This window comes from Phacochoerus africanus, chromosome 11 (genome assembly GCF_016906955.1).
Source record: "Phacochoerus africanus isolate WHEZ1 chromosome 11, ROS_Pafr_v1, whole genome shotgun sequence".
NCBI lineage: Eukaryota > Metazoa > Chordata > Mammalia > Artiodactyla > Suidae > Phacochoerus > Phacochoerus africanus.
Genome location: NC_062554.1, coordinates 64,504,360 through 64,517,667, shown reverse-complemented (window position 1 = coordinate 64,517,667; position 13,308 = coordinate 64,504,360). Strand labels below are relative to the sequence as shown.

The 13,308-nt window shown below is 40.2% G+C and overlaps 1 protein-coding gene across 5 annotated transcripts in view; it reads right to left on the bottom strand.

Annotated features, from left to right (window-relative positions):
* Nucleotides 1-13,308, bottom strand: part of MDM4 (MDM4 regulator of p53) — a 51,734-nt gene that overhangs the window by 34,712 nt on the left and 3,714 nt on the right. For all 5 annotated transcript variants that reach the window (XR_007130669.1, XM_047751927.1, XM_047751928.1 and 2 more), the window contains exon 2: nt 488-600. Coding sequence is in view for 4 of the 5 variants with exons in the window: in XM_047751927.1 (XP_047607883.1) it covers nt 488-574 (87 nt within the window). In the remaining variant the exon portion in view is untranslated. The remainder of the gene's footprint in view (nt 1-487; nt 601-13,308) is intronic.

Below are 13,308 nucleotides of genomic sequence, written 5' to 3'. Positions count from 1 at the left end.
AAATTGATAATAGTGTTATCATGGGGGAAGGGACCTTGGGGGAAGAAAGGAGGAAATGGTCAAAGGAATCTCTGCAGATAAATACTTTACAAATACATGATAAAGTCTGATTTTTTTATAAGAAAACATTTGCTATATTTACAATTTAAAATTGATTTTTAAAGAAAACAAACTAGTTAAATAAAGTGAGAAAGACAGAAGACAAACATGTAAGTTGGCCCCAAATTCTCCACTAGTCATGCATACCCTAAAATAGGCTAGTGTTCAAAATGTGCAATTTTGAGCAATCTGTAACCTCCAAATATTTATTCAATCAATGATCAGTTTGAATTTACAAGCACTGATACTGTTTACTAGTTTCCCTAATATGACATTTTAAAAAATAATTTTTTCTGCTCTGCATAAAATCCTACAGTCAGTGAAGTCAGCTACATGCTCCAATTTAATTTTTAAGAACTTAAAGTAGGAATGCCTAAAAATAATTTACCTGATTGGTTTGTTCTGGAGAGATCCTGCAAGCACTGTCAGATGTTGAACACTGGGCAGAGGTGGAAAATGATGTCATTTTGTCCATAAATAAATTGTAGTCTGTTGACAACTCTAAAAGGAAAAAAAAAATTATAAATTTCTTCTAAAGTAGAAAATTCTCTCTTTAGAACTTATAAAAAAGCAGCCAGCAGAAGTAAAAAAAACACATAAATCAGAGCACCCTACATAAGCACAATATACCAATGCAGAGGTGCCTATTACTCTTCTGATCACTCTCTGGTTCAGATCTGATAAAAACTTGAATAGCTTAATCAAGAGTAAAAACCATCTATACTTCCCTCAAGTGAGGTCTGCAAGAGAAACAGGTTCAGGCATGCTCCCACCTCTACACTGATGATAATGAGTAAACTGTTTCATCTGAAAGTGAAATTTACAATCATTACCTCCCAGGGAGAACAGACAGTTCTCTGGTAATCTCCTCCTCTTGGACAGTGCTCAAGAGCACCCCCTAGGAGACAGATGCAGGGCTGGGGGAATTACCAAGATTAAGTAACATTTAAGATTCCAAGAGCACACCAAGGAAAACCTCTGCAGCATGTTGGAACATGCCTTGGCAAGAGACCACAGGAAAGTGTGAGTCAAAATATTCAGTATCACTTAAAGCAGATTTTAAAATGTGCCAAACCCCAAAAGAGTATATCAACTAAATACTTATAAAATGGATTTAACCAAGGTGGAAATAACACCATCAAAGGAAAGATATATAGGATGAACTGAAATAAAGAGTAAGGTTTAATTAGTTTTTCACCTTTTACCTTTTGTCCTTTAAAAAAAAAAGCTACAGGGACGGAAAATAGTAAGTTTCAAATAAACTTGAGTTTACCTTGAGAATTTTTTTCTAGTAGAAAGATGATGAAAGTCAGTGAAATTTACGAATAAAAAAACCAACGGTCTAGTTGAGCGCTAATAAGATTTCTCACTCTTCTGAGAATGCTTATTCACTACAACAAAGTATAAATTCCACCTTCCTTCTATGAGCTTCCTTTGCTACAAAATGAGAAGTCAAACAGGACACAAGCATAATTTATAATGTGAAAGCAGTTAGCTTTTAATTGGCATTTCAAACCTTATTAAAAAAAAAAAAATCCTCATCTCTCCAAAACTTTGCTAGTCCTATAGTCCTCCCCATCTCTGTAAACAGCAGCTCCATCCTTTCAGCTGCTCAGGTCAATCAATTAAGGCAGGAGATGAATGAGGCTCCAGGATAAACATTTACAACCAGCCACCTATCTGTACTTCAAAAAAGACATAACAGGGAAAAGGCAAATAACTGGTGCTTATCTTCCGTGAACTTGTTAAACAATGGTAATGACAGTATCGGAAGAGGGGCAAAGCCTTGCTTGGGCAAAAGACCAAAGGTCACATACTTCCCATCCTCAGAATCAGGGAGATTCCAACTACACATGTGCAGAGAGACCCCTTTGGGGGAGGGAGGAGGATGCCAGGCCGTAGTAAGTCTAGATAACCTTCTTACCATGCCTTGCTCTAGACTCCATCTTAGCCAAAGATGTACACACAGATTGCAGAGGGCCCTGGGTCTGGCCAGGTGTAAAAGATAAAACCGACCAGAGGAAAACAAAGACCTGGAAGAACTGCCCCATAGCAGTGGCTTAAACCACCTGTCTGGCATGCTCCTCATGCAGGGGGATGCCCACACCCACTCTACTTTGGATGTGTACTACTGCTTTGCTTCTGCCTTAGATTAAAAAAAAAAGACCAATTCTCTGTGTTCTTCCACATGTTGTATTGTGTTTCTAACAATAAACTGTGTTCCTGTTTTTAATCTTTGCCTCCTTGAGACATTCTTGCTTTCAACAGGGGGCAAAAAAACAAGACAATTCTGCTTTTACTCTCTAGCTAGTCTAGTACCTAGGATTTCTGGTTTTCACTTAGGCTGCCCAAGTTCAATTCCTGACCAAGGAATTAAGCCCTCACTCGAAGCCATCACTCACTGCTGTCTCCCCCAAAATCACAATGACCCTGAAGCTATCCTTGATTCTTTTTTCCTCACACTTCACACTCAGTCTATGAATAAATTATGAAGCTCTATCTTCAAAATCGATCCCAAATCAAACTTCTACTTCAATTATTACTACAGTAGCCAAGCTGCCCATCTCAGAACTGCCTTAGCTCTGAAAGGTTTTCCTGCTTCTACCCTCCCGTCTCTGGCTCCTAACCTCCTCTTGTCTTTGTTCAAAATGTCAGTTTATCAGTGAAGTCTTCCAATGAGCACACACTTTAAAAACTGCAACTGCCAACCCCCAGTATTTCCTATATTCTTCCCTGCTTTTTTCTTCACTGTCCTTGTTAACCAACATATTTGATACATTTTAATTTTTATCATGTAAAGTCAAATTTATAGTTATCAATCTTATTTTTAGTCAATGATTTTTTCACGGTTTAAGCAATCTTTTATTCTCCAAGGTTTCATTTTCACCTATACTTTCTAGTAAGATTTGTGTGTTTGCAGAGTAGGGGTCCTACTAAATTTTTTAAATTTGTCCATGACATTTAAACTCTTAATCCATCTAGAGTTGACTTTTCTTCTTCTTAGGAGATATTATTCTTTTTCCATTTGGATGGTCATTTTTTTCTAGCTTAATTTATTGAACATGCTTTTCTTTTTTTTTGTCTTTTTTTTGTTGTTGTTGTTGTTGCTATTTCTTGGGCCGCTCCCGCGGCATATGGAGGTTCCCAGGCTAGGGGTTGAATCGGAGCTGTAGCCACCGGCCTACGCCAGAGCCACAGCAACGCGGGATCCGAGCCGCGTCTGCAACCTACACCACAGCTCAGGGCAACGCCGGATCCTTAACCCACAGAGCAAGGGCAGGGACCGAACCTGCAACCTCATGGTTCCTAGTCGGATTCGTTAACCACTGCGCCACGACGGGAACTCCTGAACATGCTTTTCTTAATTGAAAGCCACCTGTGTTGTCTATCAACATGCATGGGTGTTCTCTATTCTAGTTCATCAGTCAATCTTTCTGCCTATTACAATTTAACACTATCTTAATTCTTATATCTTAAGTCTTGCTACTCAGTAGGGCAAGTCTTCCCTGTTCCTATTTAAAAGCAACCAGCTATTTGTGGCCCCTTAACTCTTCCATATAAAATTTAGCATCATCAGCTTCCATGAAAACCCCAGCTGGGGAGTTCCTGTTGCAGCTCAGCAGTAATGAACCCAACCAGTATCCATGAGGATGCAGGTTTGACCCCTGGCCTTCCAGAATGGGTTAAGGATCCAGCATTGCCATGAGCCGTGGTGTAGGTTGCAGACTCAGCTTGGACCTGGCATTGCTGTGGCTGTGGCACAGGTGCTGGCAGCTGTAGCTCTGATTCGACCCCTAGCCTTGGAATTTCCATATGCCGTGGGTGCAGCCCTAAAGAAAAAAGAATATATCATGGAAAGAAGAAGAAAAAAAAAAAATATATATATATATATATTAGTCAATGATTTCTTCACAGTTTAAGCATGGATGATGTGCTTTTTTTTTGGTTGGGTTTTTTTGTTTTTTAGGGCTGCACTCAAGGCATATGAAGTTCCCAGGCTAGGGGTGAATGGGAGCTACAGCTGCCAGCCTGCACCACAGCCACAGCAACACCAGATCCAAGCTCTGTCTTCAACCTACACCACAGCTCTCGGAAACACCAGATTAACCCACTGAGTGAGGCCAGGTATTGAACTCGCATCCTCATGGATCCTAGTCAGGTTCGTTAACTGCTGAGCCACAAAGGGAACTCCCATGGAAGAGTGATTTAAAAAATGCTTTTGCTGTACTTATTGAGATGATCATGACTTTTTTGTCTTTTAATCTACTAATGTGGTGAATTTCGAATTTCATTTATTAATTTTCTAATATTAAATCCTTGCACACCTGAGACAAACCCAACTTGGTTTTGGATGTTAGCCTTTTTTGCACACTGTTGGTTTTTATTTGCTAATATTCTGTTTAGGTTGTACAGTCTCTATTAGTGAATGAAAGAGGTCTGTAATTTTCCATTATCAAGTTTTTTTTGTTTAGTCACTATTTTTCTATTGCCTGAAAAAAAAAAATTCTATAAAATTAAAATGTTCTGGTCCTTAAAAGATTGGCAGACCTCACCTATAAAAGTTACAAAACCAAGCATTTTCTTTGTGGAATGATTTTTAATCGCTGCTTTAGTTTAATAAATACTGGATTACTCAGCTTTTTTCTTCCAACATTTTGTCTAAGTCTTCAAAATTGCTGGCACATAGCTCATAGTGTTCTTTCGATCTCTACTTTGTGTACAGATACATCCTTCTTTCCATTCATATGCTTTTTCTTTCTATTACCTTTCACTTCAAAAAAAAGTATTCTATTGATCCATTTCCTGATTACATAAATCACACACTTAGCTTATTCCTTTTACAATCTGAATATTTAAGGCTACGAATTCCTTCCCCCTGCCATTCCAGCACTACTTTTTAATTCAGTTCATAGGTTTTGATAGTCTTCATTCTCATTCAGCTGTAGGTATTTTTAACTTTCCATGTTAATTTTAATCTATGAATTATACAGCTATTCCTATGCATATGGAATTTTTCAAATGTACAATTTTCTGATTAACCTCAAATTTTGCAGCACTGTGGGAAGAGATCATCCTCTGTTAAGTCTTTCACCACGGTCTAGCCGATGACAATTCTGTGTTGCATGCTTGCAAAACTCTATGTTCATTAGAACATAGGTTAAGCTTGCTGGTTTTTCACAATCTTATATTTCTGCTACTTTGTCACTTTGTCCTACAATTAAATAAGAGATGTAGTGAAATCTCCCACCATGATGGTGGATTTGTCCATTTATCCCAGTGTAGATCTACCACTTTCACTTGATCTATTTTAAGGATTTTTAATTCAGAGGCATTTCTGCTTTAAACTGCTACATCTTCTTGGTGAGCTCTTAATATATAGTGATTATCACTATGTATTGATTCTTTCCATCCCAACTAAGACACTGTCTTATTTATTTATTTATTTTTTAAGGTTGCACCCACAGGCATATGGAGGTTTCCAGGCTAGGGATCCAATTGGAGCTACAGCTGCTGGCCTGCACCACAGCCACGGCAACACCAGATCTGAGCCACATCTGTGACCTACACCACAGCACATGGCAACACCGGATCTTTAACCTACTGAGTGAGGCCGGGGATTGAACCCGCAACCTCTTGGTTCCTAGTCGGATTCATTTTTGCTGCGCCATGACGGGAACTCCAGACATTCTGTCTCAAAGTACATTTCATCTTATGTTAGTATGGTCAAGTCCATTTTCTTTTAGTTAGTGCTTCCACGTATGTATTTTCCCAATCTTTTACTTTCAATTTTTGCATGCCCTTAAACTTTCGGTATGCCCTTGTAAAAAGCATATATCTGGATTGAGTTTTTTAATCCAATTTGTCAATTTTTATCTTTGGTGAATTTAGTCTGCTTATTGTAATTTATATATATATAAAAAACACACACACATATATATATTTCTACCATCTTAATTTCGCATTCCAGTTTGTCCTACTCGTCCATTTTTTTTTTTTTTTTAGGGCCACACCCACAGCATATGGAAGTTACCAGGCTAGGGGTCAAATCAGAGCTGCAGCTGCTGGCCTACACCACAGCCACAGCAACACCAGATTCAAGCCTCATCCGTGACCTACACCACAGCTCACGGCAATGCCAGATCCTTAACCTACTGAGCAGTGGCAGGGATTGAACCTGTGTCCTCAAGGATACTACTCAGGTTCGTTACCGTGCTGACCCACAACAAGAACTGACACTTTTTTCTAATATGTTATTACCTTTCTTAAAAATTGTATGCGGAGTTCCTGTCGTGGTGCAGTGGTTAACTAATCTGACTAGGAACTGTGGGGTTGTGGGTTCCATCCCTAGCCTTGCTCGGTGGGTTAAGGATCCGGCATTGCCGTGAGCTGTGGTGTAGGTTGCAGACGCGGCTCGGATCCCACGTTGCTGTGGCTCTGGTGTAGGCCGGCGGCTACAGCTTGGATTAAACCCCTAGCCTAGAAACCTCCATATGCCGTGGAAGCAGCCCTAGAAAAGGCAAAAACAAAAACAAAAAACGAAACAAAACAAAACAAAAAGAACTTTAACACACAGAGTTCGGCTGTGGTGCTTTGGGTTAAGATCTGGCATTGTCTCTGTGGCAGCACAGGTTTGATTCCCAGCCCAATGCAGTGGGTTAAGGATGATCCAGCATTGCTGCAGAATATTTGATACCTGGCCCAGAAATTTCCATATGCTACAAGCACAGCCAAAAAAGAAAAAGAAAAAAAAGAACTTTAGCATGGTATCATTTGGATTTTAAATTCTGGAAGAGATATATTCTTCTCTCTCTTGATTTTTCCTTCTTTTTTTCCCTTAGGCTTTACAACAATAAAAGATACCAAGATATCTGATTACCTTTACTTCATTTATCTCTTGTAACATTTTCTGGATTTGAATCTCTCAATACTTCATCTAGAATTGTCTTCAATGTGGGTCTTTAGATGGCAAGGCTTCCAAGACTGCATATGCCTAAAAATATGCGTATCATTCCTTTTTTTTTTTTTTTGGCTGCGCCCTCCAAAAAAAAGTGACAAGGTCAGGTCCTTAACCCACTGCACTACAAGGGAACTCAATCTTGTTCTCCTATGTAAGTGAATATGGTTAGGTATAAAATTCTAAGTTTCTCTACACAACACTGAAAATGCTTCGTCTTCCAGCATTTAGTGATGCTGTTCAGAACCGATGTCAATTCAATTTTTGCTTCTGATCTATTCTTTCTGAGGCTCCTATAATTTTCTTTTGCTGTAATACTCTAAAATTTCACTATAATGTGCCTAGAAATCAGTTTTGCCTGACCTCTCACCTTTAGCATTTTAAGAAACCTTCCCATCTGGGGACTTTCTTTTGCCTCTTTAATTCTAAAAGAGAACTATTTTTCCATTATTTAATACTTTTTCCTCTTCCTTTTTGTTTCTCTAAGATTCCTAATATTCAGATGTGAGTACCTTTAAATTTATTCTCCTTATCTCTTAGCTTTTCATTTATGTATTTTTTTCTTTGTCCTATTCTCCTTTGTTCTGGGGGGGACTTCCTCAATCTAGAATTCTCATTCTTCAATTGTATCCATTCTGTTATTTCGCCTGCCTGTGACATTCTTTATTTCAACCACTGTATTTTTCAAGCCTTTTATTTGTGCTTGATTCTCTCAGCCTCTGCTTAGTCTTGTTTCAAGTTGCCAATATGGTTCCTATTTCTTTTAGGATGATTATCAGACTAACTTTAAACCCGTGATCCACCTATGGTTATTATTTCAGTTCCAACGAAGCCTATACATTGTTCTCTTCTTGAACATACCTGTGTTCTTCAACACTATTTTTCCCTAGAGGATAGCAGCTACTCTTAGAGACAAAGCAAAAGAGAGAAGACCAGATTCCAGTCCATATCAGCCACTGTAAGCTGGGGTGAAGTAGGAAATGAGCACTAAATTGCTCACTTAAGCACCAGAAAAGCACAATCATTATCCACCACATACAATCGCTGCACAGTTCAAGGAGTCACCCTTTGTTCCCCTGGGAGATATAGCATTGTAATAGAAATCTTAATAAAAATTAAGAAGGTGGACGTTGAGCCTTCAGGAGCGACATGGCGACTCTCCAGAGGCTGAGTGTCCCCTCTGGTGCCCAAAGAGAAGCTCTATTCCTCCGAACCCCAGTGGTCAGACCTGTTCATGTTTCAGCATTTCTCCAGGCCCAACCTATCCCAGGATGGTGTGGAATACAGCACATTCACCTGTCACCCAGCCACCATTCTGGTTCCAAGGCTCCATCTCTCCATTGGACTGGTGAGACGCTTGTCAGTGTTTTGCTCCTGGGTCTACTTCCACCTGCTTATCTGAATCCTTGCTCCACATTGAACTACTCCCTGGCTGAAGCCCTGGCTCTCCAGTCACTGGGCGTGGGACAAGTTATTACTACGTTTGAGGGGATGCACTGCAGGAAGCTGCTGAGGCAGCCCTTTCGGCACTATTAGCTTTCACGTTGGCTGTGCTGTTATTTCAACTATCATGATGTGGGCATCTGCTATGGACTCTCTGAGGTTTTAGACTTAATACCTTGAGGTCTGTACACCTCCTTGCCTTTGCTCTGCAATGCCATTCAACTCACAATAAGAATGAAGTAACAGATTAGGTCTACTAGTGAGACAAATCTCTTCTCCTACTAATCACTTGGTTATTTTTAGAATTTAATCTTTGAGGAAATATTTGAGAGGAACTGCATCCAAGAAATTCTGGAATTGCATCCTGAAATTGAGTTCTGTATTCTGGGGAGTAAATGGGGTGTCTCTCAGCTTCTCACAGGATTCGGTATAACTAAGTACCATGTATGGCCTTTTGTCTTTTAATTTATCAAACCCTTAAAGGGAATTCAGTTTTATTACTCTCAGTATCTAACCAAACTTCTATATTTGTCATAGGGTGATGGAGAAAGAGAAAGACTGTTGGTTCATAACTAAAGACTTTGCAGAAAATTAAGCAGTGTTTAGTTTTTGCAAACTTTCCCTCTCTGTTCAGTTGATACCAGTTACTGATGGTTATGTGTCTGTCCTAGGGAAATAAGAAAATTAGAAATGCTGATATTTCACATTACTGATTTCTAAATCCTAGGATGAAGAACCTGGAGAGTTTCTGAATATAGAGAAGTTCCATGTAGGGAAGAGATCCCTTCATAGACGTTTCAAACTGTTACAGATCTAAAACCGAGACTTAATCCTCACATTTATTTTACTTGTTCCAAAATAAGCCGTCCACAGATATAAAATTATAAGTAATAAGTTGTTATTATCCCACTGTGGAGATTTCTACCATTGAAATGTGTTCCTTGAAGATAAAGTTTTTTAAAAACAAAATGCTGTATAATAAAAATGTATTCTACTCTTTAAAAAAAAAAAAAAAGAATTAAGGTAAGGAACAGAGAAGTGAGTGCCTAAAGTCACTCATCACTTGTTTTCTCTCAACTCCTCACAAAAAGAGGCGGCTTCTATATAGCTGCCTGATTTACTCTTGGGGAGAAGGAGACCATAGCTGGGTCAGAGCAAATACGGGAAAAGGTAATTCCAGGGTAACGAGGCAGAGGAGACACTAGAGCAGTACTCCAATAGTTCTTTTCCCCCATGATTTTATTCTCCTACAACCATGCCTGGCTGATTCCTGAACTAGGCCAACCATTCCCACACCATCTCACCCCACAGCAAGTCAAAACAGCCCGCATCACCTATTTCTTTCCCACAGTATTGTCCTTCCATAGTCCCTCTAGGGAAGATTTGGGAGAAGAGTCAGCAGTCATGCTTCTTCAGCATCTGAGTAGGAACAGGACTGGACCACTTACTTGGAAGCTCTGAAGAATTTAAACCTCAATAAGGGTTTCTTGCTTTGCTTTAACACCCAGTAGAAAGTGTTGTGCCATTAAAAAGATACTGATTTAAGGGACATGGAAGTTCAGAGCAGAACAAATTACTTTTGATTGCAAGGCAGAGGAGGAATGAGAGGGACTGGAGATAAGAGTAGGAAGATTTTTAAACGGTAGAATACTGGAAAGAATAGGAGGGAAAACATGATGAGCAAAGGCACTGTTCAAGAACGTATGTGATGGAGTTCCCATCGTGGTGCAGTGGTTAACAAATCCAACTAGGAATCATGAGGTTGCGGGTTCGATCCCTGGCCTCACTCAGTGGGTTAAGGATCTGGCATTGCCATGAGCTGTGGTGTGGGTCACAGACTCGGCTCAGATCCCGAGTTGCTGTGGCCCTGGTGTAGGCTGGTGGCTACAGCTCCGATTCAACCCCTTAGCCTGGGAACCTCCATATGCCATGGGAATGGCCCTAGAAAAGGCAAAAAGACAAAACAACAACAACAACAAAAAAAACCCCATAATCTTAAATATAGAAATCCCTAAAGAATCTACACGGGGGGAAAAAAAAAAGAATGTATGTGAGAAATGAAGTCAGTTGACAGGCTTTGAACCCAAAGCAAGATCTTGTTCCTTTTCAGTCTGGAATCTCTTTTGAGTGATATTACTCGATCCTTAAAAGAGAAAACTGAGATTTAAAGAAGTCAAATAACTTGCCCAAGACTAAAGCATATCCTTTTGCAACCAACTGCTCAAACCAGAAACTTACAAGAGTCATCTTGATCTCTCTTTCCCCATTATCACATCATCAATCTTATGGATTTTGACTCCTAAATCTTTCAAAACCACCCCTTCTCTTCATGACCAATTCCTAAACCCAAAAAATGCTATTTCTTCCCTGTGTCACTGCAGTAGACTCTTAACTATCTCTCTAAAGCCACTTCAATCCAAACTCCACACTACGGCCAGAATAATAAATAATCCTACAGTCCCAGGCCAAAATAATAAATAATCCTACAGTCCCAGGCCCTGGTCCACTGCTTATTTCTGCTCTAAAGATAAATAGAATCTAGCCCCTCAGCACCTTGGCAATCTTTCCAACTTGCACTGGTCTTCCCACTGCACTTCATCCACACTCATCCTTTACTAGTTTCTCAAACACGGTCTTTGCACACATTGTGCCTTCATTTTGAATACTGAGTCCTGTATAAGACTGACGCATCCTAAACCTTCCAGTCTCAGGTTAAACATCATCTCCTCAACAATCACTAATAGATGCTAAAACCATTTAAGTGAAAGGTTGGGGGAAGGGAAGACTTTAAAGCACACTGAACAGGCATTTAACACACAAACCAATTTTACCTCTAAAAAGAGGGTCATTCATACATCATGTTGGAGTTCCCGTCGTGGCTCAGTGGTTAACGCATCTGACTAAGAACCATGAGGTTGCGAGTTCGATTCCCGGCCTTGCTCAGTGGGTTAAGGATCCGGCGTTTCCATGAGCTGTGGTTGCAGACATGGCTCGGATCCCAAGTTGCTGTGGCTGTGGTGTAGGTCAGTGGCTACAGCTCGGATTAGACCCCTAGCCTGGGAACCTCCACATGCCGCAGGAGCAGCCCCAAACAAAAAAATACATCATGTATCTCTTGTATGAAGCAAGAGGAAACACCCAATACCTATGAAGTATTCTTAAAATCCCCCAAAATCCAAATCAAGCTTCTAAATCTAACAACTAGCTGACCGTAGGGGAAAAATGGAGGGTGGAAGAATTAAGTAAACAATCCTAAAGGCAGATTGTTAGCTAAACCTAGAATGTAGGAAATTCTTTTTTTTTTTTTAATAATTTTTTTTTTCCATTATAGCTAATTTACAGTGTTCTGTCAATTTTCTGCTGCACAGCAAGGTGACCCAGTTTGGAATGTAGGAAATTCTACAAGATCTTGGGTGTGCTATTACAGTTGAGGTGGGCAGACTGTTATTAAGACTGAAGAAACATTAGCCTAATACAATGAGTGGATTTTGTTCAAGTCCTGATCCAAACAAGCCATCTGTAAAAATGTAATTTTTTTCCTAAACAATCAGGAAATTTTGAATTATATACTAGGTATTGGATACCACTAAGAAGCTGCTGGAGTTCCCACTGTGGCTCAGAGGTAATGAACACAACTAGTACCCAGGAGAATGTGGGTTTGATCCCTGGACTTAACTCAGTGGGTTAAGGATGCAGTGTTGCCATGAGCTGTGGTGTAGGTCACAGACGAGGCTTGGATCCCACATTGCTATGGCTGTGGTTGTAGGCCGGCAGCTGTAGCTCTGATTCGACCCCTAACCTGGGCACTCCATTTGCCCCAGGTGTGGCCCTAAAAAGTAAAAAAACAAACGAAAAGAACTGTTGATCAAATGAACCTATCTACAAAACAGAAACAGACTCAAAGACACAGAGAACAGACTGTGGTTGCCGAGGGGAGAGGGAGAGGGGTGGACTGGGAATTTGCGGTTAGTAGATGCAAACCATTACATTTAGAATGGGGGATAAACAAGGTCCTACTACTGTACAACGGCTCACGGCAACACCAGATCCTTAACCCACTGAGTGAAGCTAGGGATTACAACGGAGGGAACTATATCCAATCTCCCAAGATGGACCATGATGAAAAAAGTGTGTGTGTGTGTGTGTGTGTGATGAAAAAAGTGTGTGTGTGTGTGTGTGTGTGTGTGTGTGTGTGTGTGTGTGTGTGTGTGTGTGTGTGTGTGTGTGTGTGTGTGTGTGTGTGTGTGTGTGTGTGTGTGTGTGTGTGTGTGTGTGTGTGTGTGTGTAGTTCCCATCGTGGCTCAGTGGTTAACGAATCCGACTAGGAACCACAAGGAGGTTGCGGGTTTAATCCCTAGCTTCACTCAGTGGGTTAAGGATCTGGTGTTGCCGTGAGCCGTGGTGTAGGTCACAGACACAGCCCGGATCCCATGTTGCAGTGGCTGTGGCTACAGCTCCGATTAGACCGCTAGCCTGGGAACTTCCATATGCCACTGGTGTGACCCTAGAAAAGACAAAAAGATTAAAAAAATATGTGTGTGTGTGTATAAAACTGAGTCACTTTGCTGTACAGAAATTGGCACAACATTGTAAATCAACTATAAAAAAATTAAAAAACAAAATAAAGCCACACCAAAGGGGAAAAAAAAAACAGCTGTTAATAATAAAAGGCACCATGGTAACTTTTTATAAGGATCCGGCATTGCTGCAGCTGTGGCACAGATTCCATCCCTGGCCCAGGAACTTCCATATGCCACAGGTGGGGCTGAAAAAATAAAAATAAATAAATACATAAATAAATAAATGTAAAA